Below are 18,094 nucleotides of genomic sequence, written 5' to 3'. Positions count from 1 at the left end.
GATAATTAACCTGAAGGTACGATTTGACAGATAACTTTGGATTATACTAATAATGTATGTTTTTTGTTTTATTATTTTTGACACTTTACACCATTAAGGTGCATTCGTGTCGTTTTGAAATTCAACAGACATAATGATAAATAATGTATGTTGAAAAGTTTCATTTCCATTCCTTAGGGTTGTAAAGCAATTTAAAAATATTTATTGTTTCAGGTGTCAATTCAATAATAAGCATACTTCATGCTTCAAACTATGGTAGAGTACATACACATCCTTCTTTTTTTCGTGTTATTATTGACAAAACAGAAATCCTTCCAAATTCATGTTATCTGTAATTTCTTATTTTTTTTTTTTCAGATCCATATCAGATGTTTGGTCCCACTAGTAGTCGACTAGCTAGTTCAGGTAAGCAGCAACCAAATGGTTTGCTTCCTCAAAATTGTCACTCCGTTCAAACAAACAAAACGCTTAGAACCGGTACAAACCCCGTAAGCATAACGAGAATCCAATCCATCGAGATTCTAAACAGTTCAAGGAAATTCGAGGGTACACTTCTTCCGACGTTTCGTGACATGGGTGAGGTGTCAAATACGACTTTCCTGAACCAATTGTACCAGACTGCGGTGGAAACGGCGACGAGGAGCTTCTTCTGTCAGAAAATCAATAATTTTGCATAAAGAAACATGACCTTTATTTACGCCTTCGCGCTCCAACATTTCCGAGCCGATTCCGGCCGTTTTCCCGTTTTTCCCGACCCGACAGCAGTTTCAGGATGGAATAGCTACCCCTCAACCCGGAGGTCCAAGCTCGGCACGCCAAAAGCAGGCTGAAGCGTACACGAAGCTGTTGTTGATTAATTACCACTTCCTTTATGGGTTAGAAATACATTAAGCTTTCACTGGTGTTTTTTCCTTCCTCTAATTCTTCGGTTCCTTTCGCAAGTTTTTTTTTTCCACATTTCTTGTGCACCCACTCTACAGTTTGCCATGTGATTATTCATAACTTCCACTTTCCGATTTGCCGCGCAGCCATCTTGATAACGTAGTCCCGCAAAAGTTCTGAAGCCGCCACGTCATGCCACGGTTGTCGTCGTGTGTTTCGCGTGATTCGACCGATCTCCACTGGATCTGGGGGAGGGGAACGGACAAAACCAATTCTAAAAGTTTTGCCCACGCGGCTACTTCCGCTTTCCTTATAGAATAATTATAATTCTTTTCCTACTGTTGATTGCCAAGAAGCTGTTACATTTTTTCATTTCGGTCGAGCTTGGGGTAGGTAAATATGAGTTGGCTTAAAATTAAGCTACAAACGTTTAACAACACACTTATTTATTCCATCAAGCAATAAGGAAACTATAATTTAATTTTCTCTGTGTCACTTCTGCCAGCGAAAAATGTAAACATATTTAGATGCTGATCGTGTTATCGAACGAATGGAACCGGTCCCAGGCAGATTCGCATATCAAACTTCATCACTTTCAACAATTAAATTAGACTTGACGGTACGGTATTATTTCAAAGACATTGACCACATTGAAATTAAAAAAAAAACAATGAACAAGATTTCTTAGTTCAAAACTTGGAATGTTCAATGTCCTTGAAATGATTCCAGTTCAAATGTGATGAGATGTGATCGTAGTGGAAGTTCTTACGTTAGCACACCCCAAAAATGAAATGAGAAACCTTTTGTTTGATTAAAAAAATATATTACCGACACAAAATAATCTCACAAAGTAGTTTCCTAATAATATTAAATATGTTTCTAGCATTTGCATTTAGCATGCTGATTGAAATTTCGAATTTATGAATGTGACATACAGATTTTCATTGTCCCAATATTGCGGTATGCAGTGTTGATAGACTCACACTCAAATCTCAATCAATACGCTCTCCCGTGAAAGCAAACTCATTAGAGATCTGTTTCGCAAATCTCACGCTTGAGATTTTAATGCAAAATCACTCAATCAACTAAAACCGTAAACAATATTCAGTTACAGAACCCGTCAAAAACACGTGAAACCCGAATGTTGTTTTTTACGTTATAAAGGATTACTATAATTTTACCAGACTAACATGAAATTATTGCAGTGTGCGAGTAAACTGTGGAAATACGAGACAATGTGTCAAACAGGTGAGCCAACTCATCCATGATTTTTTAACTGTTGAGTTGCGTGATCGACAACTCACGCGTGTATAATCTCATGCGTGAGTTATGAGAAACTGAGTTTTTCATAATACTGGCGGTATATGCTATTTCTTATAAGTAAAGATGTTTTCCCCAAATCTCAAAGTCAATCATGTAACTACATCCAACATGAACAGATATACTCTATGCATATAATTGTTTTGGCTCTAAACTTAAAGATTCACGCTCATAAAATTTGTTCCGCAGATAGAGGGACCGGTTGGAAATATAGGCTCTTCTTGATGAATAGTTTAAAACCGTTAAGGATCAAAATCGGCACGGTAAATGACTGGGTATGGCGTACCATTGGTAACTCGCGTACCTACAGGAATAAAATAGACCCCATTATGTGGTCCTAAGCCTCTTGCCCAGCAACTCCTATCCGTACCTCCTAGCGGTACCAGCTGGGGTACGAGTAACCTTGGGGAAGATCGGGTAACCAACTCCGGCAGGAACTCTGGTTGTGTGCTGACAGAGCTTTTGCTTTCGCTTCTGCAAACCTGGAGTGTCTGTATTCCATGTTAGGAGCGGCTCACATCAGCGTCTCTTCCCCATGTCAGGGGCGGCTGATCATCGTCCGAGTGCCAGAGAAGAACTCTAAGCTAAACTGCGCACTATGGCCCTCCGATCATTTAAAGGGAATGGTCCTCCAGAAATCTAGGGGGTTCGTGTCAGGCCATACAAGCCAACCGTTAAAATACACCAGCACAGGAACGTCAACGAGAGAATATGAACCACAACAATCGGCAAAGACAACAGCGACGAAAATGGATTAGCGCTTGGAAACTCGGTACCCAGTAAACACAAACTCGTATACGATAGCGCATAAGAGTACAAATGTGGAGGCGATATACGTACATGCGCCATAAGGCTGCGTGCAAGATGCACGTATATCGCCTCCACATTTGTACTCTTATATCCCATCATAAACGATGGTGTGTTTACTGGGTACGTATTTTACCGTATTAAATTTTACCGTATTAAATTTTAGACTTGTTGATTGTTCCGATGTCTATAAGATTATCTGCTAGTATGTCTACTTCCTTGGTAAACCCAGAAGTTTCTTGGCCTTTTTTTGGTTTAATATTTTTCAAGTTAGCGAGAGCTAATTCTGAACTGCTTTTGTCAGTACAGTCAGCAGAAATTTTATCCACAATTTCTTGGTAATTAGCCGGAACGCCAGTAAACAAATCTCTGGCCTTACCAGTCAACCTAGTCAAAATGAGCTGAATGGCAGGGGCTTGCTGATCTGCTGGCACTATAGTTTGCACCAATCTGATAGCATCAATAAATGATTTTACACCTCCTGGATTTCCATCGTAAGAGGGAATCAGTGATGCTAATTCAGATGCTGTTTTTATGTTCAATGCCATTTTAACTTTTTTTGAAATCTTGATCAGTCTAATATTGAATATTATTGCGTAACTAAGTGATTTTAATGATATTGGTTTTGAATATTTCTTAAGTTTTGTTTCTAGTATATAAATTATTTCATCATAATCAAGACGTGCTGCTTTTATAAAGAATTCAACATGTCTATTATCTAAAACATCTTCATATTTCAAAAGAGTTTGTACGACTTATTGTATATGCTTTTAGTTAAAAGAATTTTATCCTTTAGAGTACTTTTAAGGTATCTTCTAAAAGGAGATTTTTTTAAGTTTGTTTTAATATTATGTAGTTTTCCAATTAAATTTTGTATTTCTAATTCAATTCCACTCATTGAAAACTTTTAAAGTTGATCATAAGGTTAATTGCATAATAAAAAAAAATAAAATTTTTCTTTTATAGTTTTTCGCTCAGGGGCAACCATGTGATTGGATCGTCTCCTGGCAAATTTTCAATTCTTGCTATCAATTCTTCCCACGTACGGGGGTTTGTGTTTCTTTCAAAAGGTGCAAATGGTTCTGGACCATTACCCTTTTCAACTTCATTTAAAAATTTGAGAAAATCTTCCCATTCAATGTCATCCATTTTAAATTTTTAATTATAATTCATATAGTTAAGAAAAATATCAATACCAAATGAAATTTACTAATAAAGGCATAAACTTTCATTTATGTTCACCATATAAATCATAACATATTATTTCTTAATGGGGAATTTTCCAATATAATTATAAAAGTAGATTTACAATGCACAATTCACATATGAAAATTATTAATTAATGTTAGTAATCAATTACGGATTTGATACGCTCACCAATAGTTGTCTTCCTACGGGTAATTCTGCTCATCATCATGTTCCTGGCTCTGGCACGATCGTTGCACCTCGGTCACTGCTGCTGCTTGTTGATGTTGTTCTAACTGTACGTTCTCATCTTCGTAGGGGCAGCTCCATGTTGCCGGTTTGCCCTTTGTTGGGGCGGCTCCAAGTTGCCGGTTCGCCCGTGTATAATTAATTTTCGTTTTCAATTCACTGCACCGCGGGATTTTCTTGTGTCACGCGATTCTGATTTTCCGCACAATTTGAAGATTATTTTGTTCACTTACAAGAATTACACTTATTTGAAGATTATTTTGTTCACTTACTCGTTACAATTGTTCAGTTTATTTTTATCGAATGATTTAAAATGTTTATTTTTATTCACTGCACTTGATTTCTTATTCAAACTTTTTCCAGTACAGCAATACTCTTAGCTGCTTTGAGTGCATTTTTTCGAGTGTTCTTCTTTATCATGTTGTAAACCATTATCACTGTTTGGATACCAACCATCACCAAAATTAGCCACAACTTTAATGCATTTTCCTCATGGAACTGTTGATGGTTTTCTAGGAGATTAGTTATTTGAACATTTGCGTCGCCTTCGTTGGACGACTTTGATGCGCCTTTTCCCATAATTGAATCTCACTTATCACTTGAATCTCACTAGCACTGTTTGAAAAACTTCCGATTTTTGTTTTGTTTTTTCACTTGTTTGCTTCATGCAAAATCAACCACTAGATCATCTAGTTGGTGATCAATAATAATCCACTTCGGACTCCGAAAGATTCGAAAGTCACCGGTCGCCACAGATAAATTGAAACAAGCTTACATTAGAGAAGAAGTACCTAATGAAGTAGCAAAAAAATTAGCAAACAAGGCTGCCATTCAATCCTTGATTATCGCATCACAGAAGCAGGAAACAAAAATGCTTTTGAAAGTTGGAAAATTTGATTCGCTTTCTGAGGCATTGAATATCGTTGTGGAAAACGAGAATTTTAACAACGAACCATCTGTGTCAATGTTACAGATGAGAAAGAAATTTCCTCAAAATAAGTCAAGTTATCAATCAAATTATCAAAATCGCAACAATGGCAACAACTCTAGAGGTAATTTTAGAGGTTTCACACGTAATAATACGCGTCAAACCACACCAAATTTTCCTCAACAATCATCAAACAGATTTTTAAGATACAATTACCAAAATACCAATCATCAACATCCAAGACAACAAAACTGGAACCATTCCGGTAATAGACGATTATATCATATGAATGAGGTAGATGGTTCAATGCTTTCCAGTCAATTTGCGCCAAACGGTGCATTGCCTCAACCGGTAAGTATGGTGCCAAGTAACATGATGCCACCGCAAAGGCAACACCAACAACCTCAACAAGTTCCAAATCATTTTTTAGGAACAACAGGTCTGTTCCCGTACTCACGATGAATCTGAACGCGTCCAATTTCATATCGGTCAATGTTCAGATGACAAACACTACAAACACATTCATAATAGATTGTGGAGCAGACATATCTATTTTCAAACGTAGCAAAATACACCCCAGCTATCTAATAAATATAACGGAGAAGATCAAGTTAACAGGTATCACTGATGACACGGTTGAAACCATCGCGTCAGCAGTAACTGACCTATATTTTGAAGGAGGACTGTGCATCAAGCATAAATTCCACCTTGTAAATGATGAATTCCCTATTATGACAGACGGCATTTTAGGCCGCGATTTCTTAAGTTCCCATAGATGCATAATTGATTATGAGTCTTGGTTACTTAAGTTTAATGTAAATAATGAAGAAATAACTATACCAATTCAAGACAACTTAAACAATGGCTTTATCTTACCGAAAAGAAGTGAAGTCATTAGGCGAATTATAAATATTCCGTATACATACGATATGGTTGTGCATTCACAGGAAATATTGCCAGGCGTTTTCTGTGGAAATACTATCATATCATCTAATAACCCTTATGTTAAATTTATCAACACTACAGAAAATCCTGTACATATATTGTATTCACGATTCCAACCTATAATGGAACCACTCTATAATTACCATATAATGAAAATTAATAGTAGTATTAAAAATAAGAAGAATCGTCAGCAAGACATTCTGAATCAAATTAAAACTATTGGAATACCCTTAGATGCAGTAAAGGGTTTACAGAACCTCATTGCAGAATATCACGACATTTTTAGTTTACCTGATGATGTTTTAACCTTTAACAATTTTTATACTCAGGAAATTCCTCTGCAGGACAACTGTCCGATATATATTCCGAATTACAAAAACTTACATGCCCAAACCAATGAAATTCAGAGACAAGTGGATAAGATGCTGGGTGAAAACATTATCGAACACTCAGTATCCCCATATAATTCTCCAATTTTGTTGGTACCGAAAAAATCGGATACTAATGACAAGAAATGGCGTTTAGTTGTCGATTTTCGACAGCTTAACAAAAAAATCCTTGCTGATAAATTTCCTCTCCCCAGGATTGATACTATTTTGGATCAATTGGGAAGAGCTAAATATTTTTCCACGTTGGACTTGATGTCTGGTTTTCATCAAATCCCACTAGATGAGAACTCAAGAAAATTCACAGCGTTTTCAACACAGTCTGGACATTATCATTTTACGCGTTTACCATTTGGATTAAATATAAGTCCAAATAGTTTCCAGCGTATGATGACAATCGCCATGGCTGGATTGACACCCGAATTAGCTTTTATTTATATTGATGACATCATTGTGATTGGTTGTTCAGTAAACCACCATCTAATGAATCTTACACAAGTTTTTGACAGATTGAGACACTATAATTTAAAACTCAATCTAAGTAAATGTAAATTTTTTCAATCAGAAGTGACTTATCTAGGTCACAAAATAACTGATAAAGGAATATTACCTGATCCTTCTAAATTTGATACAATAAAAAATTATCCAGTTCCATCCAATGCGGATGATGTTAGACGATTTGTAGCTTTCTGCAATTACTACAGGAAATTTGTTCCAAACTTTGCAAAAATTGCTAGTCCTTTGAATAATTTACTTAAGAAAAATTCAAAATTTATGTGGACGGATGAATGTCAATATTCATTCGAATCATTACGCAATTATTTAATGTCACCAATGATTCTTCAATATCCTGATTTTAATAAACAATTTATTTTGACGACAGATGCTTCAGACATTGCTTGTGGAGCAGTACTGTCTCAACAATTTGAAAATAGCGAGCTACCGATAGCTTTCGCAAGTAAAACCTTTACGAAAGGAGAAAAAAATAAACCAGTAATTTTGAAAGAGTTAACAGCGATACACTGGGCTATTAACTACTTTAAACCTTATTTGTATGGAAAAAAGTTCGTTGTAAGAACAGACCATAGACCGTTAGTATTCCTGTTTGGAATGAAAAATCCAAACTCGAAACTCACAAATATGCGTTTAGACTTAGAAGAATTTGACTTTGTCGTAGAATACATACAAGGCAAAGCGAATGTAATCGCAGACGCACTGTCACGCATTGTCACAACGTCTGAAGAATTGAAAAATATAAATATTTTGAAGGTTAATACAAGAGCAATGACCCGAGAACAAAATCAAACTACAACACCCGCAGAAACACCAAAGGTTACTGTTAGTAAAGAGCCTGATCACCTCTCTACTTACGTAACTGAAAATCCAAGCATTACCAACAAATTGCATAAGTTAAGAATTAGTTATGATAACAATGTTCTTGAAATGATAATTTTTTCAAAGAACAGTAAAAAACGTGTTGCATCAGTGCAACAACAGTTTATAAGAAACGGAAGTCAAACACTTGAGTTTGCTCTTCTGAAATTAGAAAAATTATTACTTACGATGAAAATTAAAAAGATTGCTTTATCTTCGGATAATGAACTTTTCAAGTTATGGCCTATAAATATTTTCAAAAAAATAACAAATGAAAAAGTTAGACACGTGCAAATAATAATTTACAATCCGCCAAAATTCATAACGGATAAAAATGAAATACATGAAATAATTAGAATTAACCATGAGACCCCATTAGGAGGTCATATTGGACAACATAGACTTTATCTCAAAATAAGAGAAAAATATAAATGGAAGGATATGAAAGGTTGCATATCACAGTTCGTAAAATCCTGTGAATTATGTAAAAAAAATAAAATTACTAAACATACTAAAGAAAATATGATAGTTACCACAACACCTTCCAGACCATTCGAAGTGATTTCAATTGATACAGTTGGACCACTTCCATTAAGTAATAACAAAAATAGATACATAATTACAATCCAATGTGATTTAACGAAGTATGTTGTTTTAATACCAACGGCAAGCAAAGAAGCTAATGTCATTGCCAAGGCATTAGTCGATCATTTCATATTAGTGTACGGAAATTTCCTTGAATTGAGGTCAGATCAAGGAACCGAATTTAAAAATCAAACCTTAGAACAAATTTGCAAAATTTTGGAAATTAAACAAAACTTTTCAACGGCTTATCATCCCCAAACTATTGGTTCATTAGAGAGAAATCACAGATGTTTGAATGAATATCTGAGATCTTTTACAAATGAACACCATACAGATTGGGATGATTGGTTAAAATTTTACAGTTTTTCCTATAACACCACTCCACATTCAGATCATCAATTTACACCATTTGAATTAGTTTTTGGCAGAAAAGCTCAACTACCCAACGAAATATACGAAAAAGGCATAGAACCACTTTATAATTACGAGGACTATTATCATGAACTTAAATTTAAAATTCAGAAATCAAATGAAATCGCTAGAAGAAAATTAATTGATCAAAAATTAATACGGTAAAGTATACTCTCCGATGTACTGCAGATCCGCGGTTTTGACATCGTAGAGCTGCAGGAGGTGTGCTGGACAGGTTCGATGGTGCGAACGTTTAGAGGTAATCATAACATCTACCAGAGCTGCGGCAGCACACGTGAGCTGGGAACACCTTCCAAACTGGTGAAAGAACGTGCAAGTTGAGGATCAAAGGCCGGTTCTTCAACTTCAGCATCATAAACGTGCATAGCCCTCACTCCGGAAGCACTGATGATGACAAGGACGCATTTTACGCGCAGCTCGGACGCGATTACGACCGCTACCGAAGCCACGACGTCAAGATTATCATAGGTGATTCGAACGCTCAGATTGGCCAGGAGGATGAGTTCAGACCGACGATTGGAAAGATCAGCCCCTACCGGCTGACGAACGAGAACGGCCTACGACTGATAGATTTTGCCGCCTCTAAAGACACGGCCATTCGTAGCACCTATTTTCAGCACTGCCTCCCGTATCGGTACACCAGCAGATCACCGCAGCAGACGCAATCACAAATCCACCACGTATTGATCGATGAACGGCATTTCTCCGATATAACCGACGTCAGAACTTATCGTGGCGCTAACATTGACTCTGATCACAATCTAGTGATGGTAAAACTGCGCCCAAAACTCTCTGTTATCAACAATGAACGGTATCGACGCTTACTTCAGTATAACTTAGCGCGACTCGCCCACCCAACGTCGCCGCCGCATACGCGCAGCATCTCGAGGTAGCGTTGCCGGAAGAGAGCGAACTGGAAGAAGCTCCTCTTGAGAACTGCTGGAGCAACATAAAAGCAGCCATCAACAACGCAGCCGAGAGCATCGTCGGGTACGTGGAAAGGAAGCCATGTACCAATTGGTTTGACGAAGAATGCAGGCAGGATTTGGAGGAGAAGAATGCAGCGCGTGCTGCAGTGCTGCAGAAAGGAACGCGACGAAACGGGAGCGATATAAAAGGAAACAAAAACAGCAAACCCGCCTATTCCGGGACAAAATGTGCCGCCTGGAAGATGCGGAATGTGAGGAAATGGTGCAGCTGCATCGTTCACAAGAAACGCGAAAGTTCTACGAGAAGCTTAATGCTTCCCGAAAAGGCTTCGTGTCGCGAGCTGAAATGTGTAGGGATAAGGGCGGAAGCATCTTGACGGAGGGACGTGAGGTGATTGAAAGGTGGAAACAGCATTACGATGAACACCTGAATGGCACGGAAAACATAGGCGCAGAGGGTCACGACAGCAAAGGAAGTGATTACATCAGCACGGCGGATGAAGGAAACCTACATTGAGGGAAGTTAAGGATGCCATCAATCATCTCAAGCACAACAAGGCCGCTGGTAAGGATGGTATTGGAGCTGAACTCATCAAAATGGGCCTGGAGAGGTTGGCCACCTGTATGAATCAGCTGATTGTCAGAATCTGAGAAACGGAACAGCTGCCAGAGAAGTGGAAACAAGGAGTCATATGTCTCATCTACAAAAAGGCCGACAAACTGAAATGTGAAAAAAACTGAATGCCGCCTACGAAGGCTATCCCTGATTATCTTCAGTCGTCTATCACCAATAGAAAATGAGTTTGTGTGAAGTTATCAAGCTGGTTTCATCAACAGCGAATCCCGCCGGGGACTTCAACAGGGTGATGGACTTTTTTGCCTGCTATCCAACATAGCGCTAGAAGGTGTCATGCGGAGAGCCAGGTTCAATAACCGAAGTACGATTTTCACGAGGTTCAGCCAATTTGTTTGCTTAGCGGATGATAAGGATATTGTCGGCAGAACATTTGGAACGGTGGCAGACCTGTACACCCGCCTGAAACGTGAAGCGACGAAAGTCGGCCTGGTGGTGAATGCGTCAAAAACAAAGTACATGCTGATAGGCGGAACCGAGCGCGACAGAGCCCGCCTAGGAAGTAATGTTACGATAGACGGGGATACTTTTGAGGTGGTTGATAAGTTCGTCTACCTCGGATCCTTGTTAACGGCTGATAACAACGTTAGTCGTGAAATACGGAGAAGAAGCTGCGATCGAGAAAGATTCACCCCGCGACCAAATGTACCATGTACAAAACGCTAATAAGACCGGTGGACCTCTATGGAGATGAAGCATGGACCATGCTGGAAGAGGACCTGCAAGCACTTGAAGTGTTCGAACGAAGGGTTCTTAGGACCATCTTTGGCGATGTGCAGGAGAACGTATCTAGAAGGTGGTGAAAGCCGAAAAGGTGCGCTGGGCAGGGCATGTTGCAAGTTTACCGAACAAGAATCCTGCAAAGATGGTGTTCGCGTCGAATTCGGTTGGCACAAAAAAGCGGAGAGCACAGCGAGTGAGGTGGCTTGATCAGATTCAATAAGATCTGGAGAGCGTGGGCCAAAATCGAAGTTGGAGGGACACAGCCATGGATCGAGTAAATTGTTAATTAATTAATCAATAATAGGGCGATATTCAAAACTGAAGAGGCAATAGATGGCTCTTTTTCAATGGTAGTAAAAACGAAATCCTGAAGCTAAGAAAGCACCACGGAAGATGAACTAAACACAAAATGTTATGTATTCATTTTACACTTGATTTCTAATCACTACTTTTTTGATTCAGTTTCCTAATTGCAAGCAATTTACGTTTTTCATTATTTTCCATACGTTTTGACAGTTCCCCGACTACCATTCTTCCATGCGCTTGTGTTGAAAGTTTGAGAAATTTGAGAATCCAGCGTAGCGCGATCAGTGAGCGGAATACAAACATCAGTGGCCGGTAAGAGAAACTGAATGTTCGAAAGGTTGTTGTCCATAATTTTTGCCGCTGGCGCCAACTGTTAACGTTTGAGAACAAAATAAACAGTCGTTACCCTATTCGAGTATTACGTAGCGTATTCCGGTTTGAGTCATCGGAGCACAAGAGACCCTCAAGCTATCTTCCATCAGATATTGCATAATTTTTTCCGGCATTCCACCGGCCGGCAATGGATTACAACTATCAAAAATACATAGTGAACTACAGTCACATTATTATGACCATTTATCTAATTTTGGCTGTACATTCTTATAATACGATCTATAGTTTATGACAGCGGTTTTCATATCGTGCTCCCCTTGACAGGTGCTCCGCAATAGTTTTGAAAATATTAACCGATGATTTTTTATTATTATTAACGAGATTTTAGATCCTAGGCTAGTTCATATCGGGACCACCGGCTTTACTTCCCTTCCGAAAGAAGTCGTCACTATAACTTTAATGGTATAAGTGACTAATATAGAGGATGGGATTCGATTCCAGGTCCTCGGCGGAAGAGACGTGTGTTCTAACCACTACACTTGGTCCGTCCCTTGAAATATTTATTTTTTTCACTTTAAGATATGCTTTTAATTATACAAAAACAAGCTATATGTAGAATTTTTAAGAACATACATTTGAAGAGCAAAACAACCGATCGCGTTGAAAAATCGTAACGGTTTTTACGAGTCTTATACACATGGTGTCAATTATTGAATGATCATTATTGAATGAACGACATCGGATATTTTTTCGATAAACTTCAGAATTTGGGCTACGGTTTCGTATTTTGAAGGTTAGAAACATTCTGTCGGTGTAAATTTCCTCGCGCAAGTTGTATGGTTCAGTTCTATCTGTAAAATAGGTTTTTTTTTAATTCAATGTAGAAAGCAACCCTTAAAGACGAAGAAATCATTTTCTTTTTCCTACAGAAAATTCAGCGTTTGAAAGTGTCGTTGGGATACTAATAATCGTCGAATCAAATCTGAGGTACCGTGTTGATTCGAATTGCCTCGATGCTTCGAATGACTTCTATGAATAAAGAGCGTTGAAGACGGCATAATCATTCATATCGAGCGAAAACAATCGGAATTTAGTAAAAAAAATACCGTTATAAAAGTCAGTGTCCGGCTTTTGAAGCGTCCGGCAATTCGAAGTAGCACCATATATAAAACTTCGATAATAATCCGAATTTTGTCATTGTGATACAAAATTAGGAATATTTCACAAGTTCAAAATTACTAATATTTTTGAAAGTGCTGAACTTGTGAACCATTCAGACACATCAATAGAGGCTTGAAAGAAAGAAATTTCCCAACCAATGCTGTTCTGAAATTTTCAAGCCACGAATTTTGAAAAATTTGACGTAAAACGAAGTATAGATTCGTTTACATGCCTAATTATCACAGATCAGCCTTGAAATAAAAAAAGGGACGTCAAATCAACATTGTCCAACAAATCTTCCTTTGCGATTTTTGTCGGTTTAAGCGTGTAAAAAAATCCAGATTTAAAACGGAGAACAGGTGCTCCGCGCAACAATTTTATTTCAAAAAGTGCTCCGCGAACGAAAAAGACTGAAAACCCCTGGTTTAGGATGTATTACAGGTTCATCACGAATTTTAAATCGTATTTTTTGTTTGTAATCACGAAGCATAGGTCCAATCAGAACGACGAATGAGAACAACAGGCACCGTAAAAAATAACTAAAATAAGTAGATGAAAAAATCGAATTTAGTATTATACCATTTAATTCCACTAGAGTTTGTATCCTTTGACAGATACGCGTAATTCGACCTCAACTGTAAGGCCGTCTTTAGTGTCGTGCACTAGAGTCGACTAAAATAGCTTCGTTGTTGACTTACTTTGATAGACAAACATGCGTCTTTTTTCAACATAATGTCATAAAACTACTGAAAGCCAAACAGAAACACAAATGCCCAATGCTGCTATTTTTCTTTCTCTTTAAACCAGTGCCCTTCTGGCGGTGATAAAAATCAACTAATTACCATGCCAATTTGTGGCACTAATTAGCTCTTGCCTACCTTCATCAACTGCACCATCAAACTGATCTTGATGGCATTTGCAGTTTTCTGTGGGGAAACTGCACATCCAATTCACACTACATCAGCGTCCAACGAAGGCGCCAAACCGCAAAGGTCATGGCAGAAGCCTCCAGACCCGATATGCTTGGTCCTCTGCTGCCAACTAAAACTCCGGGTGGAAAGCAGCAAAAATCCGGAAACGCACAAAGGAAGCAGACGGCAGGTCAACGGAACAGGGAGAAGGAACAAACCAAGGAGAAAAAACTACGAAATCATGTTTTGTTGTGTTTATTAATATTTATGAATGAAAAAGAGCAAGAAATATAAAGCGTTTAATTAAATTTCCGGCGACCGCGCGACAGCCGCGCCAATGCACGAAAACCTTTTGCACACTTCGACTTCGAAGCGCCATCCATCGAGTTCTGAGCAGAACGCGAACGCAAATGGGCAGGATAAAAAAAAAGCGAAACAAAACAGTCGCTGCCGCTGAAAAGCTTTCGCCGCTGGTAATTAGCACTGTTGGCACTGAAACGGCACTCCGGTGGATATGTATGGAGATTGCTGAGAAGTGTCGTCGGCAAGTGAACGTGCATGAAAAAAAAAATATCTTGCAAAAACTCATCCTACATCAGCGAGGGCTACACAGAGCGGAAATAGGACTTTTCATTACTAATTAAAAGTATTAATTATAGAATCTCATTACGATAGAGGTTTCGCATTCTTATCCAACGCGATAGAGCAAAGATAAAAAAAATGTGCCTGATGAAGACATTTCAGACAAAAATCTTAAATAAACATAGGGTAGATGTACCATTTTTCATCATCCAGGGAAAATTTACTATTTAAACTATATTTAACATTCAATATCTGTTTTGTCAAACGTGAGTTTTCAATTCAAGACAAGCAGGAAAATATAGGATATCTCTCATAACTTGCGATCTCGACTTAAAATGCATTGGTAACCGAATGTGCAGCTCCTTGTTTTTAAGCAAATGAATGGCCCAGGCTGAAAAGAGTAGTGTTTGATTTGTTGAATCCAAGAGGGACATAAATGTCATTAAACCATTAAAAGCAAAAATTATTTTTATGTATAAAAAATTCCCATAATCTCCCAAGTTTTATGATTCAAATACTGTATCACCTACTGAATAGTACATAATAAATTTAATTCGGAGATATCTGTTCAATTAATTACGAAACACATCGTTTTAAGGGTAATTGGAGCAAACATAGCCAAAAAGCTATATGCTCCCACTATCTCCTATCAATGAGGCTAACGGCAATCAAACATTTAGATCAATATCGTGTACCCAAACTATCGCATATCGTTCAGAAATGTTTGGAATTTGTGAAATAAGAAGGTAAATTATTCACAATATTTCACATAAAGCATAACAAATGATCATACAATTTGTTCATGATTATTTTACTGTTTTAGAATTTATTTCAATAAAAAACACGTTGAAAAAATTAAAAACAAAAATTCCTCTTCAAAAATATTTTATTGTACCCTATAATCCCCTAAATTTCCATATTTTTATAACGTTCTCCGTTAAACATTGTTGAATGGACTAGAAATGACGGAGTTCATGGGAAATAATCTCCATAATAAAACAATTTTTCACAAAACAACAAAAAACCAAAAATTTACAAAGAATCAAGGCAAAACGGGCACCGTAGCTTATTCCAGAGCGGTTCCACGTTTATGAAACTACCACCAATCGATTCCTGAGAAAATTTCCTTTCGAACGAGCTATAAAACTTATTTTTAGTCTTTCTATTGTGAAAGTTATGAATTTTTTTTAACTTTTGGTTCGGACACATACAATTTTTCGTCTGGAGGCTGTACTACCCCTAAAGCTATCATGAACAGTACCCTGATCTATTCGGATAACTATCTTCGATCAGAAATACAGGTGATTGAAGAAAAAGGGCTGATAATCACTGGTCTAGACCATAAACACTGATCTAGACCATCAGAAATATGCACCAACAATGCTAAACAACCTACTTCGCTTAAATTTGTTTTTCATTTCAATTTGTACGGCTCTACCAATAGAGTAAGGCGAGGATAAATTTCGACCTCAGTGGTATGTCTCTTTCAACGTCCACGCTTCGTACCCGTAGACAGATATAGAAAGAATCAACGTTTTATACGGGGCGAAATTTGTTTACGGGCTGCAAAAAGGTGTTTGTATTTCCGGGCTGCAGAATAGTGAATCGACGAAGTCCTCACATGTTCCTACCTCATGGTACCACGGGTCGACGGATGACAAATGACCGCCATCTAAGAGTTGTGTGCTTACCTGGTAGTGCAGCCTGGATTCTGTTGTCGGAGGTGCGTCCACCGAGCGTCTATTCACCAAAAAGGTGCGGCTAAAACAGATTCTGACTGGCATCCAGCGACTGAATGACTGTAAGCTACATTTAAGATGACAGCCCCATAACGGCAGATGTGGTACCTTAGGCTAACAACCTACTGTCCCCGAAATTTCAAAAAATGTTCAAAAAATCGACAGAGAAAGATTACGAATTGATTGAACGGCAATGCCTTTTAGCGCGAAATAACGATCATGAATTGGAACACGGAACCTACTAACCCTAGCCCAGCAGGGTAAACTGGCACAACTCACCAACGAGGTGCATCGCATGGAGCTCGAGATCTTAGGACTGAGCAAAGTCCGTTGGCCAAACTTTGGAGAACATAGAATACCATCAGGACAGCTTCCGCTACATTCTGGCCAGCGAGGTGAAAATTTAGAAATGAAAATGAAAATGCTTCTCGGCACCGTTGAGTTAGCTTTCTGCTTAACGCCCAAGCTTACTCCGCACTTATGAAATGGGAGCCTGTAAATAGGATAATAATCGTCAACAGATTTACAATATAGTCGTTCGAAACCTTACCATAGTCCAATGTTATGCGCCAACCGATGCTGCTGAATTGCAGGACAAAGAGAACTTTTACAGTCAACTCAATGCTGTCGTGGATAAGATTCCGAAGGGTGATATCAAGATCTACATGGGCGACTTCAATGCGAAGATCAAATCCGATAACTCGAGCTATGAACACGTCAAGGGACGCCATGGTCTCGGAGAAATGAGCGTAAATGGAGAGCTGTTAGCAGAGTTTTCTCCATCGTCCGGTTCACAAGGTCACGTGGATTTCTCGTGACGGCTTTACTGAAAATCAAATCTACCACATCTGTGTCATCCGAAAAAGGAAACGGAGCCTTCTTGATGTGCGGAATAAATGTTCGTCTGCGAATTGCGTGGTTTGGTCGACAGGAGGAAACAGTCGGACGTTGATTCAATACACGCCAACTGGAAGATGCCACAGTGAAAATGCCCTTCGTCGAAGAGTTGGAGACTCGTGCTGCAAATATTTCGGAAGGTGGCAGCGTAGAAGAGCAATGGACCGCCATCAAGAATGCATTCATCACTACCAGCGAAAATAATCTGGGTAAGCTACGCACTCGGAGAAAACAGTGGATCACCGTTGAAACCTGGAGGAAGATAGAGGAGCGGAGAAAAGCTAAAGCCGCGATAGAGTGGGCGAAAACCAGAGGGGCCAAGGCACTTTCCCGTCAACGATACTCTGCTCTAGAAAGGGAAGTTAAGTGCTCATGTAGGCGGGACAAATGAGCGTGGATGGACTCCCTTTCTGATGAAGGTGAGAAAGCCGCAGCAACCGACGATATTCGTCTCCTCTACGATATCTCACGACGCCTTAGCGGGGCAAAAATGAATACGACGATTCCCGTGAAAGACACGACTGGACAGGTGTTAACCGACCCAACTGATAAGCTCAAACGCTGGTTTGAGCACTTCGAACAACTTTTCCAGGTACCGTAATCCGGGGTAACATTGATCATTTTTTTTATTTTTCTTCAACTTTTCATTTCACAATACAAATGTTACAAATTTCATATTTTTAAAACAAGTACTGGCACCCACCGCTCCCAGCTATGTACCTTATTTTGTTTTTCGAAAGATTTAAACATGTTTAAATAAATGTTTTAAGTGATTTTTTGATTCAG

General features: G+C 38.6%; 1 protein-coding gene across 2 annotated transcripts in view; it reads left to right on the top strand.

The window, feature by feature from the left end:
• The window catches only part of LOC5568335 (DNA-binding protein D-ETS-3), a 306,381-nt gene that overhangs the window by 224,919 nt on the left and 63,368 nt on the right, over positions 1-18,094 (top strand). For both annotated transcript variants that reach the window (XM_021843918.1, XM_021843916.1), the window contains exon 6: positions 358-405. In XM_021843918.1, coding sequence (XP_021699610.1) covers positions 358-405 — 48 coding nt within the window. The remainder of the gene's footprint in view (positions 1-357; positions 406-18,094) is intronic.

Source organism: Aedes aegypti, chromosome 2 (genome assembly GCF_002204515.2).
Source record: "Aedes aegypti strain LVP_AGWG chromosome 2, AaegL5.0 Primary Assembly, whole genome shotgun sequence".
NCBI lineage: Eukaryota > Metazoa > Arthropoda > Insecta > Diptera > Culicidae > Aedes > Aedes aegypti.
The sequence above is the reverse complement of the archived record's forward strand: the minus strand, read 5'-3'. Positions and strand labels throughout refer to the sequence as shown.